This window comes from Cyprinodon tularosa, unplaced genomic scaffold (genome assembly GCF_016077235.1).
Source record: "Cyprinodon tularosa strain WSP-4 unplaced genomic scaffold, ASM1607723v1 ctg414, whole genome shotgun sequence".
NCBI lineage: Eukaryota > Metazoa > Chordata > Actinopteri > Cyprinodontiformes > Cyprinodontidae > Cyprinodon > Cyprinodon tularosa.
The window spans coordinates 333,904-351,734 of NW_024039135.1; the positions used below are offsets into that span (position 1 = coordinate 333,904).

Here is a 17,831-nt window from a genome sequence, read left to right on the forward strand (position 1 = left end):
AAAAAAAAATCAAGATTCAGCTATGTACTCACACCTCATGAACAAAAGACACACCTTTGACGACCAAAATGTTTAGACCTGAATGATGCCTAAATACTCCAACTACAGATTGCTCTGGTGTGAGCTGAATAAACTGACAAAGACTGCTGGACAGGTGTCGAAACGTCTTTAAAAAAACTGAGCATCAGTCTGGTGGCCTCTGATCTAAACCTTTGTTGTGGTTGCTGTTCAGGTGTTTGAATGCACAAAAGGTTTCGACACAGAGCAAATTTACAAGTTTATGTAAAACGAGAGAAGCTCATGGCTGCCAGCTTAATTATACAAAGCTTTATCACAGGTTAGTAAAAAGAGAATAAAAAAATGCACCTTTATTTATTAATGGGGCCAATATGTTTATTTATGACAATACTAGAGGGTTTCTTAATAGAGGTAATAAGGGTTAAAGAGCTCAAAGGAAGAGTAGGCTGTTTCATGCTGCAAAACAAAAGTCTAGATACATTACCAACAGAGGCCTATTGTGTTGCATCATTAGAGCTTTTCTCATAGATGCATTGTGCCTGTGTTTTTTGTACACCGATTGTGTTGAAGTCTGTGGGTGCTCAATGAATCATTTTCAACTATAATCCTAAACCTTGCACTTTCCCTCAGAGGAAATTGCCTTCTCCATGAGGTGCAGCAGGCATGTTATAAGTGCGTAGCCTGAAAATAAGCATTTAGCCTACATTCCTAAGCCTCAACTTCAAAAAGGACTACAGACAGCAGGCAATGGCCAGTTTTTTGCAGGCTACTAGTACTTCGGTTTGAATTACATGCAACTGTATCCCTTCAGGCTCAGTAAACAACACAAACCTATAGCAGCTGCAGGGTTGCACTCGAATCTGCCTGATGGCTTTGCATTGAAAGCAATAGCAGCTAATGAAAAACGTCCCCCGGTGTACATGAATGGAACAAAGAAAGGGCGACACTTTGTGCCTTTAAGAGCACGCTGAGTCATATTCAGGTTTTCTGCAGCAACTATGCCAAAAGGCAGTTACTGCTTAGGCAGTCTTAATCAATTTAACATGTGTCAGGCTCCTCCAAACTGAGCCAGGACAGACTAGAGCATCCAAAACATTGGCTGTTTTCGGCATGAAGGTCGGAGAGCCAGCTATGGCAGCTCCCTCCAGGCCAGTGATTGCTGGCAGCAAGCCCTGAACAGATGGCAACACGTAGCAAGATTACAGCACTGCTAGACAATGGATGTATCTGTGATACTAATTGTGCCCCAATCTAAGCACCAGTTATGAGTCAACGAAAAGATTATTCTAGCATAGGCAGAAGAAATACCTAAAATGATGTCTCAGAGACAGACATGCTGTAAGGCAACTCCATCAGAGATGTTTAATAATCTAAAGGTAAAAGCGACCAAATATACTAATAGCATTTCTGAAAGTAAGGCTGAATAAAACTGATATTTCTGTATTTTGGTAGACAGGCAGAGAGAAGCGAAGACAAAAGCTTATATTCTCATCTTACAAAACAATATCACTGCTACAGATAGCAACAAAAGGTGGCAGGCACTGAAGAACATTGTCTCATGCAGCTATTTCTGCCTTTACAATGTGCCCCTTGCTCACTTTGACAAAACATGTAGGATATTCCAAAACGGCTCAAGCTCACACAACATAATCTAACCAAAGCAGAGGTTAAAAAAAGTTGGTTCAAAGTTTTTCCATCAGTAAAGTAACTCTCTGAAATTCAATTAGAGTTCTGGCATAGTCATCTGAATTACAATAAGAACCTTTGAATGACCATGAAACAAAAGAACACTGCAATGCAAAATGAAAATAGTCCAAAAAAAAAGAAAAACCTTACTGTGTGTCACTGAAAATATCTGGAAATTACCTGAAAATATCTGTAACATAAACACCACGTATTGAAGATTATTTTGCCATGCCATCTCTGTGATATTTTCTTTTTACATTTTCATGTTATCATGCTATTCCTGCCACATCTCTATACTCTTATCAGCCCTATTCAGCCCATCTGAGCCAGGTCAAATTGTATTCCTGTCTCACTGGTGCCACTTAAGCTCTTTCCAGTCTGTGCCTCTCTGCCAGATTGCCAACTGCCTTGTGCTAATAAAAATCCAAACCTCTTTCCCTGCTCTGATCTTTTCTCTTGTTATAGACCAAGTTCATGCCCTTGGATCATCCCTACCTTGCCCTCCCCAAGAGATATCTCTATCGCCTCTCTGTTATCTGGACCTCCGTCTCTGCTTCCATTTCTGACAACTGATTCTCTTCTAAACCTTAGGCTAATTATATCTGCATCTGCCTTTTTGTGAATTACCTTTGCCTGTGTATTGAGGCTTTAATTGTGTAGTATATTACTGACAGAAAACAAGAGAGCTTAAAGAATCTTCTGCTCGGCAATCTCCAAGAGATGAGGCCGTTCCCCCGGGTTACTAGCTTTCTGCCCACTGACGTCACTGTTGCTGCTGCCATCCCAACCACTTCTCTGCACCACACTTTAGCAAAACTGACCATTTCATTATTCACACATCCTCTTCTTTATTCTAGTCACCAGTGTGTTGCTTCTCCCCAAAAGTGATCTTGTGCTGAACATTAAACCTGATATCTGTCAAAATTGCTTACTTCTACTGTTTGCTGCTGTCTTGTGGTTACATTTCTGGGTCTTTATTGTAAACTTTTATGCACCCTAAATCACCAAAGAAAAATCTTATTCTAGTCTACTATTGCTCCGAAGTTGGCACCAGTTTGACCGGTCAGGTAGCTCTGCAAGCCATTCATAAATACATAGTTACCACATAACCGGAGGTGCGTAACACGCTCTAGGCACAGTTTTTAAGAGCAAGTGCTGGACAAGAAGATCACAATGGCTTTCTGACAGACCATAACAAACTATATTGATAGTCTTGGCCAATGTTTGAGAGAAGAATATTTTAAGGAAATTGCTGCTGTGCCGTTTGTATTGAGTTATAAGAGGTAGGGTAAGAAAATGTGCCCTAAGTTTTGGTTTCCATTTTTCCTATCAGCTTTGACCAGCTGCAGCAGTTTTGGATTTTCCTTTGACCAAAGTATATTCTAATACATGCTGGCAGTGAGAGCTACCTGATGTGTTGCAAACTATCAAGAACACAAAAAAAGCCTGAAATAAAGTTTTATATTGAGACTATTCCCAATTATTTGAAACAACAATTTTCCCCGTTCTTTGGTCCTCATGATGCTGTGTGGGTTTGCCACTGTTTGTAAACAGACCTCAGAAAAACCTTCAGAGACAAGCTGAATTGTGATATACTGAGATTAAATTACACACAGATGGTGCCTGTTTTCCATTAGAAGACTTTCCATGTCAACTCTTTGGGCTTGAGTTTTAAAAGATGAAAAAATAATATGCTACTTTTTTAATATAACAGATAATCATAAGAAAATACCTTAAAATCTGTGGCTGAAAAGTAAGTTGAGTCTAAGTCTAAATCCAAAAACAAAACACAGAAAACAAAAAACGAGAAGACGTAAGAGAAAACTCACATCAGGAGCAAATAAAAGACAAGAATCCAGCAAACATTAAATGAAGAGGAGGAGTATATATGCCAAACAGAAGAAAGACTGGGTGGGTAATCAACTGATCGTGAGCAGGTGAGGAAAAAATAATCTAGAATGGAGCTAGGGGAAGGAGAATGGCAAAAGAGGGTGACAGAGTGTAAGCAAGAAATACACAAGAAATCAAATTAAACCAATGAGAACTCAAAAAGAACCAAAAAGTGCACAACCGTGACAAACTCCATATCTGAATGGGGTTAAATGACTTCCCATGCACATTGGGCTGTATCTTCATGATATATTAACAACCAGTTAAATGTAGCTTCACATACAGCCAACTGTGTTGGCTGTATGTGAAGCTGTATGTAGCTTTCACTGTGCTATTCAGCTGGGCCTAACGTTCTTAAATTGAGCGGGGCTCTTCATGGGGGACAGGTATGAGGTGAGTCATACATAGACGGAGGAGGTGAGAATTATCTGCTGTAATCAAACAAGCAAAGAGCGGTAACTTAAAACATCTGTGGATGTTTTTTTTCCACATGATTCTTCATGTCCTTTAATTTTTATATAAACAAATTTAAGGAAAGTTGCTTTGGGAACGATATGCATTTACGCATGGGCTTGAGATGTTCCAAGAAATCAACTGATAAATGGAACCTTAAAGGTATAATGTAGGATTTTCATGAATATTTGAAAAGACCCGTCCTCTCCACTTTAAAAAAAATGCACATGCACAACCCTCTACTTGTTTCCAAAAGGGAACATCTATTAAACGTGTGGAAGAGCGTGCACAAGGCGATTTCTCCTTTTGCACGCTCTTTTTGAAAGTTGTTGCTGGCATCGCTCACACAAAACATCCAAAAGATTTGCAATTTTTCCACTATGTCAGACTCATCACCAGTAAGTGAAAATGAGGATGACTACGTAGGACAGCATTACATAAACATATCAACAGAACAGTTATTTTGATGATCCAACCAGAAAAAGAACATCCTCCAGTATACCTTTAAGATTTTCAGCTTAATCTGCCCTGATCGGCAACCAGCTTTTGGGTAACTATGATTAAAAAAAAAATCTAATCAGTAAAATGAGAACATAATCAAACTGATTTTAAAAGGGGGGCAGGATTATTTTGTAATGTATCTGTTATGATATGGCCATATTCTATGTTTTGATACAAATATTATCAGAGTGCCCATGCCTAACAGCATGTGCTGTGCCTGTTGTGAAACCCTGGCATCAGCTGTGGGGCCAGCCTCTCTTCTCTCCTGCTCTGCTGATCATCCAGTGCGCTCCACTGATATTGCAGGTCAGCCGTGTGCTCACGCAATATAAAGCACAATTGGAAATGAGCTAACGTTAGCCCAATCAGAACAACAACAACACCTTTTGGTAAGTGATAACAGGCACTGTGATCATGACACCGCATCAAATTTCACAAGCTCCTGCAGGCACCTAAAGGAAGATGCTACATTAACTTAGGCTTCTCTACCTTGTTAGCTCTTTCAAGTCAAATTCTGGGCCTTGCTAAGTGACAGTAACACATGTAAATAATCACAGTGGGTTTTCCTAAATTCCTCTTGATGTTAGCATCAGAATTTTTAGCCTCATTTGTGATTTTTGTGCATTGTCAGCTCAGCAGCAAACTCAACGTGACAGCTGCAAATACAGACCTATTTGTGAGCAGTGAAATGAGACAACTGACACTGCTTCAAACAATTTGGTTGTAATTGTCCTGCCGTTTCAAAATTAGGCATCTAAGGAGATAAGTGTGGTGATAATGTGCAGAGTTAACAACACTAAGCGTACTTAGAATAAGTCTGAAAGAGTATTAAATGAATGTTTAATCATATAGGGGTCCTTTTAATTATTAACTATTATTTTCCGACTTTATCTATCTACTCAATGCATCATTTTACTATCTATAATCATAGATCTGGATAACAGCAGTTAAAACATTTTCAGCTGAATATTCAAACAACATACTATTCATTCTCTTTAATTACAACAAATTACAACGCAGAAACGATATATATCTCAAAAACCAAAAACTGTGTTGGGTTATTGAAAGGATGAATACATTATAGGGTTTGTTAAAGCAACACTGTGTGCTAAAAAGAAACAAATAATAAAAGAAGAAGAAAAGAAAAATGGATGATTGAGGTAAAACGTTGCTGCAAGTTGAGGGAAATACATTCACCTGCCAGCTTGAAGGTAGAAAAAAATAAAAAACAGAGAAGAAAAACCAAAGTAGGAATTTCACAGTCAAATAACTTGTGACATTTTTGACTAAAGCTGTTGATGAGATAGCGCAAAGAATTACCTTGGTGTGTCAAAACTGTTGTTGTTTTCCTCTTAAGCCTAAAAACGTGCTCTGGTTCATAAAATGAATGTGGAAATTAAACTCAAGAAAGTTCTAAATAGATTGGTGAGAGAAAATTGAGCAAATTTCAGTTGTTGCTTTTTTTTTCATTTTTTTTTTTCACCTTAACATCTGGAAACCATTTTTACCAACTGTGTTTATATGAGAAAATGGTTTTGAAGCCAAGACTTAATAAACTTAATCTCTGCAAAAAAAGCACAGGTTGTGACTTTTAGATGCTGGGGTTGTGGGGCTTTCTGGTTAATCTAGAGATGCCTCATCGGCAACAGTGATCGAGCGCAAACTTTAAAAGAGAGAACTGATCTGTTTACATTATTAGATAGATGCATTATCAACAAATTATTTGATTAGGATCAGAAATTCCCTAGCTAAAATATATTCATAGGACTAATCTGAACTTTATAAAATATTTTTTTTAGTCCTTAACGTGGTAGCTACCACGTTTTTACTATGACTGTGAATATGGCTGTTTTTAGGAGAGTAACTATTTCCTGTAATGTTTTCTGATAATCAACATTCATCTTCTGCCTCAAAGGGCATTTTCTGTACTCTCTCTCTCCCATGTTAAAGAATGGCCCTTCAATAGTTTCACCAGTGATTTACTAACATACAGGGATTTTTTAAATGAGCAACTCAATGCACAAATTATGTTTTGAGGTTGACTTTCTTGCTTCAAAATGTGTTGAAACAATTTTTTTCCAACTCATCAAAGTAAATAAAGCCAAGCTGCTCTATAGCTTACAACAAAATATACAATTAGAGCACATAGCATCGAGAGCATTGAGCATCAAAGCATCTTGGCAAGCGTTTAACCCAGCGCCCAAGTTCAAGCATTTAAGTGCTTTTGACAACAAAAATGTTTTCAGAAGAAGCTGAATTTCCCCCTCCAGTCACTTAGGTGTCAGTAATACAGTTAAAGTGTTTTTTTTTGCCACACAGAAGGGAAGAGAGACTTGCAGCTAGCATGCAGATTCAAGCATGATAGCAGAAGTAAGCACTTATTCACACAAAAGTTACAGTAAAGTCCTGAAACAATTGACCCTAAATATGTGCATGTTTGTGTTTATTGCAAAGGAAAATTGTAATCGCAATATTTATTGAAAATAATCACAATTTAAATTTTGGCAAAATAATTCAGCCATAATCTTTAGCATAGGGTAAATAATTAAGTGTAGAGGACACTTTAAATTAATATAGTATAATCAGGATCATCTTTCCTTACTTTCCCTATAGTAACAGCATAGGTTTAAATACACCTATTCCATGTTAAGTCTTTTTTCTTTTAAAAAAAAGGAAATATTTCGCTTTTAATTTCGTCTCTCCTATACATTTAACAAAGTATAAGTAAGGAGAGCTACAGAAAATTCACCACCACAGAATAATTTGGACACAGACTCAAAATAAACAACACACTGCAAGTAAAATAATTTATCTTTTCTAAGAGCCCAAATAGGCTGATTAGTCTACTCACAACACTACTGAAAAGATGATTTTGCCTGAGTGCCTATTGAAGTTCTAAAATCTGAAAGAGGAAATCCCCTGGGGACCCAACCCAAAAAAATACTTTATAGTTATGTTGATGCTTTCTTTCCATTGTTCTTTAGACATTTAAAAGAAGGAAAACAGCTGTCATAGGAATATATTCAAGTAAAAATAGTTTCTGCAGAATCCTAATTTTTATCAGCTGCCTGCTAAGATTTCAAACTCATCTTAAAGCAATTAAAATTAATCTATAAATGAGTGCTGTCATGAGTGCTGCGAACATTAATAAAAACTTTTAACTGAAAGAGATTATTTCATGTTAGAAACTTGTGGTGAGTACAGCATTACTAAATTACGCTGTTATAGGAGCTGAAAACAATATTGACACCATTTCAGGGGAAAAGATAGAATATTCTGTGCAGAACAGAGCCAAGATATTTTCACTTATGGGAAGCTTCATGGCTGCTGCGTATGCGCAACTGAATGAAAACGGAGCTGTTGGTCAACTGACTTTTTTTTGTCTTTGCATGGGCCTGATAATGTAGCATTAGCTGTCTTTAAGATGTTTTAGGATTTTGTAACCTTTTTATCAAACACGTACAGTATGTAGTAGTATTTCTAAAAGGGTCCACAATGACAAATGCATCTAATTGTAAATGGGCCACTTTGGCCTAAATGTTTTACTTTCTGTTGAGAGAACACTAAAACATGAATGATTTTGGCCATTATAAAAGGCTGCCTATTTGAGCAAATATAAGGATGGAATAAAGCCAATGTAATGCAAATTCTAAATGCTAAAAGCTGGATATGTTTACATTTTTTTTTTCAATTGTTATGACAGGGATAACAATTGCCAATATGACAGTGTCCAAAATGGCAAGGAAAACCATTTTAAGGTAATGCTAATCACCTGTTTTACAAACTCTCTTACACTGTTGCTCTGCTACAAAGGAAAATAATTAATGGAGTATCAGATAAGAAAAAGTATATCTTCTTATATTGTAATTTACAGAGAGAAATTACAACTGGCTTATATCAGAATCACGAGGTCAGAGCATTAATAGCACATACGACTGGGAATCTGCCGCAATCCTCAGATCATGGCATCTTTAGTATACATATAAACTGAATACCACCAAGTAGTGGGAAGGCTTTGTATTTGAGTCACACTGTCTATATCAGATCTAAAAGCATCATTTCATAATAAACTTCGGTGCTGTGTGCAATGTATAAATAAATAAATAATATTGGTCTTACCAATTCGGTTGTCTAGCGCTCCAAAGTCCAACGAGTACTTGACAACATGATAGTTGTTCCACACATAGAGCAGATTGTCCCTGGGATTATAATCCACAGCTGCAATGTACTGGTATGAATTGGGAAAAGGTATGTCCAGAAAGCCATCTTTACTGAGCTCAGTGTTGTAGATATAATCAATCTTGTTTCCTGTAGCTTCATTGTCGTCATCCTCATAGACTGATTTTACCACATAGAGAATCCCACAGATCATGAAAGCATTGGATGCTGAGCGCTTGTCATAAGCTGTGTCCCATGTCCCCTCCACTCGGAGTGTGTAGGGATTTAGTTGGCTGATGACAATCCGTCCATTGTTCTGCTCAGTGGCATAAATCACCCAAAGTCCATTCTCATCCACAGCTAGGTCAATGTCCGACTTACCCCCCCAGCGGTAGGGAGAGGTGTCATGATAGTTGGCATTTGGTATGATAGCCTCGCCACTCTTGATGCGAGTTCGCAAGTCAAATTTTACTATGTTGCGCGTGCGCTCCTTGTTGAAGAACAGCGCCCCATCATAGATCACGAAGCCAGTACCATCGACGCGATGTGGCAGCTTGTAGGTTGTTGTTGGCCTTCCAGCAATAAAGTCTTCCTTGGAGGAGTATTCAGTTAGGGTGTCCGTGCGGTAGGGGGTCCAGGGCATGTAGTATATCTTATCGGAAGCCTGGAGGGGGTCCTTGCACCAGGCTCCGGACTGGTGGTCCGATTCAAAAAGGTGCTCGCTCTGGTATACCCTGCGTAGAAGCCCTGGGCACAGGAATACTAAGGAGCCAAAAATAGAAAAAGACAATCACAGAGTTACATTGGCAGGAATTGCTTCAATTAAAGTACATCAAGGACATATTCTAACTGTAGATTTGTATACCTATAAATATGCAGAATATCCAATGCCCACAAAACATGTGATACTGACATGATCTTGGGGATGATGACTAGCCTGATTACTCATTTCATTCACAGCTTAGCTTTGCCCGGTCTCTCATTACCAATCATCCAATCCACCTGCTCCAGCCTGTATTTAACCAGCCTTCTACCATTCAACAGTGCCAGAATATTCAAGCCCTTGGTGAGAGTTTTCTAGTGTATCTAAGTGTTTCTGTTTGCCTGATCCTGACCTGTTCTGCCTCTGGACCTCTGGGCCTGGCTGCTCCTATTCTGATCTGTTTGCCTGACCTATCCTCGGAATCCTGCTGGATTCTGCCCGTTGACCAAACCTGGATCTGCTACCTGACACCGATCTGGATTGTCTTTCAGTACTTCTGATCTCCTGGCTTTGACTCCTAAGCACGTCCTCCACACCGGCTTTGGCTTTGCCCTCTCGATTATCCTGCCTTCCTTCATCTGCTTGATTCTGATCTTCTGCCTGTCCTCAGACGTACGGGACTATACTGTTGTGAAATCTCTGTCCAGCGCCTGCCGCGTCTTGTCGGCAGCCGACCGGCTGGAACCAACCTCATCCTCTGGGCACGGACTGAACTATAAGGCCAGTTTAGAGACGCGTACGTTCATTATCCTCCTCCGCCAGACAGACGTAGTCACTAACCTGTGTTCTTTTCCTGCAGATGTTACTGCCTTAGACCACTGCAGATCAATTTTCTTAACAAACGGTTTTGGGAAATCCGTCTGTCTCCTTCAAAAACTGGGTGTTATGTTCTCAGCTTTGACAGATAACTCCCTGACATGTCCAGCACAAGCTTTACCATATTACAACAGGATTTCATGTAATTGTTTTAATATTTTAGAACAGCTTTCAAATCCTCCTTATTGTCGATATATGCAGATCATCTAGAAATGCCTGTCTGCTTCTTTAATTAATGCTGTCCTTGTCCTGTTTTAAGTCGGTGCGGTATGTTTAAAGGTTGCCAATGTACCCTATCCTACACTTTCTTGCCTAGCTTGTTTCAAACTTCTCAACAACTTTATCACTGACCTGTCTTTTTCTGTTATTTGTTATCAGTGATGCAGATGGTTTATGTATGTTATTTTGAAAATACTGTAAAATCATGAATCATTTCATAGAATCTTACTAAAATACAAAACTGCTTAAGGTTATACATAGCTAATAATGTGAAGAAAATTTATAAATACTGCTTTGTATTTGAAATTATCTTTTTGGAAACAATGACTGTGATCTAAAAGCATAAAACAAACAAAGAGAGTACAATTTATACTGGATATTGTCACTAGTTTTCTCACTGCAGTTTTCTATTGTTTATTGTTTGCAGCAGAATGAATATTTCTAGTTCAACTTTTTCCCTGACCCTAAAATAAATTATCAATAGTGTTTCTTAAAGTGGCAACGTGTTTGCAAAGGAGATAATAAACTTAGTGAAGGTTATATCTCCTGACTTCATGAGCACAAAGAAGTCAGAGACAGTGTTAAAACCAACAACATGCACCATTACTCGCCTACACACAAAAACAAAAATCATTTTTTTCATTCCTCCTCTACATGAAATGACTGTTGTTCGAAAACAAATGTAAAAAGGAGGCATTGAAGATTTCATTTAAATCTGTGCCTCCTTATAAGAGGGAGTCTAGAGGAAAGCATTAACAAAAAACACAGAAATCCCAAATTTTGATAAATGGCTGTGCAGCAATTATTGGCTTAGCCAGGCTCTTTGAGAAAATGAAAATGATTCAAATGTAAATATAAATAAATAAAAATGACATCATTTCTATAATGACTGCTTTTCCATTATTTCATCTAAATGTCATTTTAAAATCTGAGGTATGATTTACAGCCCCACACACACACTAAACAAATTATAAGTGAACTGATTTGTGCTCCAGTCTGATCAAGCAAGGCCATGGCGGTGCAGCTGAGAGTGGTCAATAGAAGGCACCATTTGCAAAAAGCCAATTTCAGTTACCTATTGATTACTGGTGGACTGAGGCAATAGCAATTTTCTCTTTTCTAAAAAGGTGACATCTGAATTCTCAGTTACAATGGCAGCAAAGTCACAGTAAATTACCCTTTAAAATGTAGATTTATAAATACAATATTCAGCACAAGAAAAATGACAAAATGAAATAATGATTGGGCCCAGAGTATGTGTGAGTGAGCTGAGATGGCTGATTTGAGTAAAAATGGGGCAGCAGCCTGACAGAGCGCTGACAGCTTTGAGCTCATGCAAGCCACCCGCTCTGAAGGGGGGGAGGAGACAGTAAAAACAGAGGCCTCTTTTTTTCTCCCTCAATGTAATCTCCCAAGATTAAACATGTTGTCTACCTGCAGGGTGAAAAACGTGTCAAGATGCATCCTGGTGACACAGCGCCTCAACACACATCTCAGCGTTTGCACCACTAAATGCTGAGGGAGCAGTTTTGTCTGCTTGGGTAATATAAAATAAAAATAAAAAACTCAAGACATGCTAGGTTATAAGGTCAGAGACTGTATGCTTTGTTCTGACAGCACTCTGGGCTCAGTGTAGGTTGTGAAAGAAAAGAGCTTTCTAATGATATCACTGTTAAAACGAAGACTCTGAGTGTAAGATATTAAAGGAGCAAGAAATCATCATTGTTTCTAGGCACGAACACATTTATTTCTCCCTAAAATGTACTGCACAACTATTAAAGTCTGATTTCATTATCATCTTCGGCTTCAGTTCAGCTTTCATTTAACTCTCAGAAGCTTCCAGCTTCATACACTGCTGATAATGTAAGATTGCAACTGCAATAATCTATCTCCTGTATTGACGTGCGAGTCCCTGAAGGTTATAGCCATCATCACGTTAGAGGTATCTGAAATATGCTGACAGCTAATCGGACAAGCTATTGATCACGCTGTATAGCTTTCTGCTTTAATAGTATGCAGCTGATAAAGCAGAGCCAGAATTATTTTCTGTTATTACAGGGAATAAAAACATGTCAGCATTATGGAATTTCCACAGGGAACAGTTTGCAATGTTTATTTCCCATGTGTAGCTATGTCAAAACTACTGTTTCGTGTCCTGAAAATTGCAGGTATTGCAAACAAATGAGAATAATTCGGGTAAAAATAAATACTTTTCTTAAAAAATTATTTGATTCTACATTCAAATAACCTCTTATCAGACAAGAATAATCAGGAACATGAAGGTCACTTTAGTTCTGGGCTTTTTGTGATTCACTTCAATAGTTCCTTTACTTTAATTTTTTTTATATTGCTCTCTTTAGAATTGATAAATATCTTTTAAATAGGCAGGGGTTTTTTTTAGCAAGGACTTGCTTTTGTGTCTTAATTCACATAATTTGACTAGGGTTTAGGTTTTGGTCAATAAATTCTACTTTAATCATTCTAAAATCAGCTATGAAGTGTATTTGATATGTTTTTCTGTTGAAACATCCAGTTGTGTCCAAATGTCTGTCCTGCTTCTTAACCAAGGACACCATACACAGTGCTAGCTCCCCATTACCATGCGATTAATGGTGATTCCTGAAGGAGTTATGAGGAAGTTTTCAAACTGAAAACCACAGGTCTAACCTGTCAGGAACAGTGAAGGCAGCATCATGTTTCTGTGCAAGGGATGTACCAAATCTGGAAATGGATGTAAAAATGAAGACTGACTGTGAAACTTCTTTTCAAATACAAAACCAGATGTCTAAGACAGACATAATTAGGTGCCCCTCTATAGAGGGGCTGACCAGCTACATCTCTGTCTGGTCTGGGATCTGCACCCCAATCCAGGACATTGCATTCACTGTCTGCCCCGCTGGCATCGGCCAGGAGGTTCCAGAGTATTCACACGAACATCAGTAGATATTTTAACACTTAATCCCCCCTGGCAGTCAGGGTGTTCAACCCCAAAACATCTTAAAAACTCTGTGTGTGCAATATATTTACTGCTGCTATTGCTCCTACATTTTATATTTTATATTTATATATGTTGTCATAATCAGGGTGCTAATGACTGGCTTAATTACTATCTTTATTCACTTGTCTAACTCTGCCCAGTTCATCATCACTGCTCATCTGATCCACCTGCTTCTGTCTCTATTTAAGGCGCTTATATCCAGTCATCAGTGCAGATTAATTTATTTTCTCCTGTGCCAATGGTGAGTGTTTTTAGCATACCTTAGTGTTCCTGATTTCCTGATGTTGGCCTGTTCTGAGTCTCAACCACTGATCCTAGCTGTTCCTGTTCTGATCCGTTTGTTTGACATGGCATCAGATTCTTGGACCTCTCAGCCTGCATGTTTCTGTTCTGATCTGTTTGCCTGACCTGTCTTCGAACTCCTGCTTGCTCTCCAGGGCTGAAGCATCTGGGACACTCTGGGTGGGGCCCATCGCATCTTGTTGGCAGCCCACCATCTGGATCCTACCTCATTCTCCAGAGTTTCCTGCTTCAGACGTCCTAGCAACTGCTCTCACAGACTAATTTATTTTAATAAATGCTTTTTGAGTAATCCCCCTGTCTGTCTTGCCTGAATATTGCGTCCTTCTGTTCTGAATTGTGACATATGTTGCACTATATCTATATTTATATATCTAATATACCAAGAGTTTTTATCTGTTCAGTTATTGTCCGGAGCCAAGCAACCAGGTGTTTTTCTCCGATTTAAACTTTTGTTTTTTGTGCAATTACAACAAAGACATTCTAAGTCTCAGTGTCCCACCAGGATGATACAGCAAAAAATAACACGAGAAAACAGTTTAAATAGTTAACATTAAATCCGACTACCCGGATTGAAAATGTCTGAACTATGCTAAACAACCGAGCCTATTCAGACATACCACTTGTTGTGGACACTTTCAATAAGCCGGTGTGTTTTTAAGCCTCTTATTCACCAAATATTAGCATGTGTGTGTGTTTATCTGTATGTATGCATGTATGAACAAATCACTAAAAGCTATTAAAGTCCATGTTTAACACCTTTAATGTTCTAACCACACCGTGTTTATTGATCCACATAAGCAAAGATGTATGCCAGAATATGCAACCCGTCACCAAAGCATGCAACAAAAAAAAAGAAAGAAAGAGAAACTGAAATGCAGGAATAAAAACACAAAAGTTGTTGGCATTTAGTTACCTTTTTGTTCCACTTCTATTTTTAGGCATGGAGGGGGAGAGAGAGAGAGAGAAAGAACAGATTAATTACTGTAAGAACTGTCTTGATTTCAAAGTCTAATAAAAGAACAAGGGAAGAAGTGGGTTAGTGAGGAAAAAAACAATAAATATTTCATTATGAGATTCGAGAGAGGAAACAAAATGAAACAATACAAGAAAGCCTACTGAGAAGATGACAATGTAATGTAATTTGAGGCAACTGTGAAACTATACATTTCTTACAATATTATTTCAAGAATTCAAATAACCTTTGTGATTCAACAAAACAGGAACATTATAAAACGTTTAGAGGACATATGTAATAATTCAAGTTCTCCTCTGCAGCATGTTTTGAATAAAACCAGCGGTTGCTAACATGCATACCCACCAAAATTATTGGTACCCCTGGAAAAAATCGTGTACAAATACTCTTATCGATATTTGTTGACCTCAAAATGACACCCTTTAGAAATTCTTCAACAGAAAGATACATGAGAATTCCTCCAGGTTTCCACAGTTAAAATTTTGTTTAACTCTGTACTTTTTACTCTATCTCTATAGATATGTTACGTTGTTTATGTGGGAAACTACTGTCTTTACCAACATGTCTCTCCATCATGAAATCCATGTTATATTGTCTTTCCCATTTTGCAGTGACAAAGAGAAGCTGACATGTCCTAATTGAAAGGAGAATTTTACGGTTCATTTTTAAAAGTTTTCTATGAAAGAAAGTGATTAAAATTAGCAAAGATTAGCATAGAGACATCAACATATAAACAAATTACCATTATTTGTGAACATTTTTTTATTAGAGAAAAATGTGTTTAATCCGATGAATTAATAACGTCCACTGAAAATTCATTTTTGTCAATGTTGTGATGGTACTTCAGTCTGCTGTTAATTCTTAAGCAGAACAGGGAGCAGGATGCTAACCCTAACCCATTTAGGAGTACCGCATGGAGGACCAGCACTACTTCTTCACTGTGCTCTGAGGGCAAAGATGTGATGATAGAAAAATGAATGGAATTACACCATACCTTAGTAAAAGGATAGAAAAAGACATTCTAGCAAAACACAGCAGATGGGAAAGGCTTTTTTTTGAGTTATTGAACTCCATGGAGCCAAGCTTTAACATCCCTCAAAACTTAATTTCAATTTCCACTAATTATAGATACCAAAGTAGGTACTTGTATTGGTACTAGTCGAGTTCCATCAGGACAGAGTTCCTATTCAAGCAAAACATCATGTTTTATTACTTTAACACATCATTGTGTATAAAATCAGAATTCATCCAGATGTGGATGCACGTACTAAATACTCATACTAGCACTTTATTCAAACACAAGCATGTAAACTACTTACTAATATTTTGAAAACTTTTTGGAGACAGATTCAATACCATGATCCCCCCAATATATCACATACATGAGTGCATGCTCATTCTCTAACCTAATGGCTGGCTTTTTTTTGTGCCTGTATCCTCATTCCAACTCAGGAGTGCATGTGGTTCTGCATGTTTGAGTTGAATTTTGTCAATTTCAGGAACCAACGAGAAAAAGTAAACCACCAGTGATTGGCTATTTTTTAGGAAATCTAACCTCTTGAGACCTATTGCTCCATCTTGTTCCTGGCTGTGGCTAGTATGTTAGGAAAGCGCTGATCTTTTTGTAATTTTGTAGAATGTGAAACATGTCTAGCTCAAAGAAACTCCAGATCTTTTCAGAATCAACGGCCATATTGAATCACGCTAAGTCAGGCTCGCTAGTTCCTAAGGGATACTTGCCTCCACTAGCCTCTGTGTCAAAACAACCCAAAATTAAACAACCTACAGTTGAAAATAGACGTTCCTAATCATTTTGCCGTCGTGTTTACCTTTTTTAGGTAATAACAGAGATGTCTGTTTACTATGAGGTCATATGTTACTCTTGAAGAGAACAATTAGCCTAAAGATGCTTCGCTAACATTACCAGCCACAGCCAGGAAGAAAACCATACCGTCTCAAGCAATAGGAAAAGTAGCCAATCACAGGCAGTTTACTTTCTCTTGCATTACATGCATTTAACTCCATTACGTGTTTGTGCCTGTTAGTGACTAGTTATTTGCAGCTAGCAACCTGGGAGAAGAAATGTCTGAGGCAATTAATTATAGCAGTGGCGACAATAACAATACAAGTTAGGCAGCCGCATCTTCTCCAGGTAAGTAAAGATCGTGTTTAAGATGAGTTCAATATGATCAGAAAATTGGGCACCAGTAGCGCATTTGTTCAAATGTGAGAAGTACCCATCCCTATTTCGAGTTACTGCAAATCAGTAATCTCACACAAGAACTTTTGCCGCTATTCTTTAAGGGTGAATTTTTAAGATCTGTCTTTTACTTCCTTTACCATCGTCTTTAATATGTATGGTTCTAGTTAAGCCTTGTTTCTCAAAGTTTGTCTTTTTTTTAAAGTCTTATTTTTTTTATTGAACCATAGATTTAGGCATATAGATACTTTCTTCTATCCAACTGATTTTATTTAATGAAATGTTGCTCCTGTTTTTTTTCTTTTCTTTTTGAGTTTTTAGGCTGACAGGCTGACAGGAAAGGGGGTATGGGGGTTTTTCAACACAATAACCAAAAAGTCAGTTCAGCAAAAACAAAGTCACATTTTTATTTTTCCACAAGCCAAGAACATATTATCAGATCAAATTAAATCAAAATTACATTTGGGTTTACAGACGAGATACTATGTTAGGCAGAAAACACCCTAGGGACATTTTCTTATAATTAATCAAGGTGGTGACATCATCATGCTCTGAAGAGGACTCATAAAGTCAAATCAAGGGCAATAATGAAATAGTTCCACGAATAAGCTTTAATACAAAAACAAAATGTCTGGAGCAAAGGTTCACTTTAAAGCAGTACAACAAAATTATAACTGGAGGTTTAGTAGAAAGGTTCCAGCAAACCATGTCAAAGAAAGGCCCAGTCAAAGTTCAAAATAACTAATGGAATTGGAAATCTGCAAGAACACTTAAGAAGTGCTATTTCTTTCGTTTTGAGCTTTGGGTATTTTGCAAAGATGACCTAGCAAGAGACTCAGTGTAAAGATGTCTA

At 37.8% G+C, this 17,831-nt stretch overlaps 1 protein-coding gene across 24 annotated transcripts in view; it reads right to left on the reverse strand.

The window, feature by feature from the left end:
• LOC119792225 (adhesion G protein-coupled receptor L3-like) overlaps positions 1 to 17,831 on the reverse strand; it is a 359,986-nt gene that overhangs the window by 124,519 nt on the left and 217,636 nt on the right. For 10 of the 24 annotated variants that reach the window (XM_038298766.1, XM_038298762.1, XM_038298757.1 and 7 more), the window contains exons 6-7: positions 14,719 to 14,745; positions 8,668 to 9,468 (exon numbers count right to left, since the gene is read on the reverse strand). In XM_038298766.1, coding sequence (XP_038154694.1) covers positions 8,668 to 9,468; positions 14,719 to 14,745 — 828 coding nt within the window. Of the gene's footprint in view, positions 1 to 8,667; positions 9,478 to 14,718; positions 14,746 to 17,831 lie in introns of all 24 variants that reach the window. The other 14 variants (XM_038298778.1, XM_038298775.1, XM_038298773.1 and 11 more) reach the window with 4 other exon arrangements.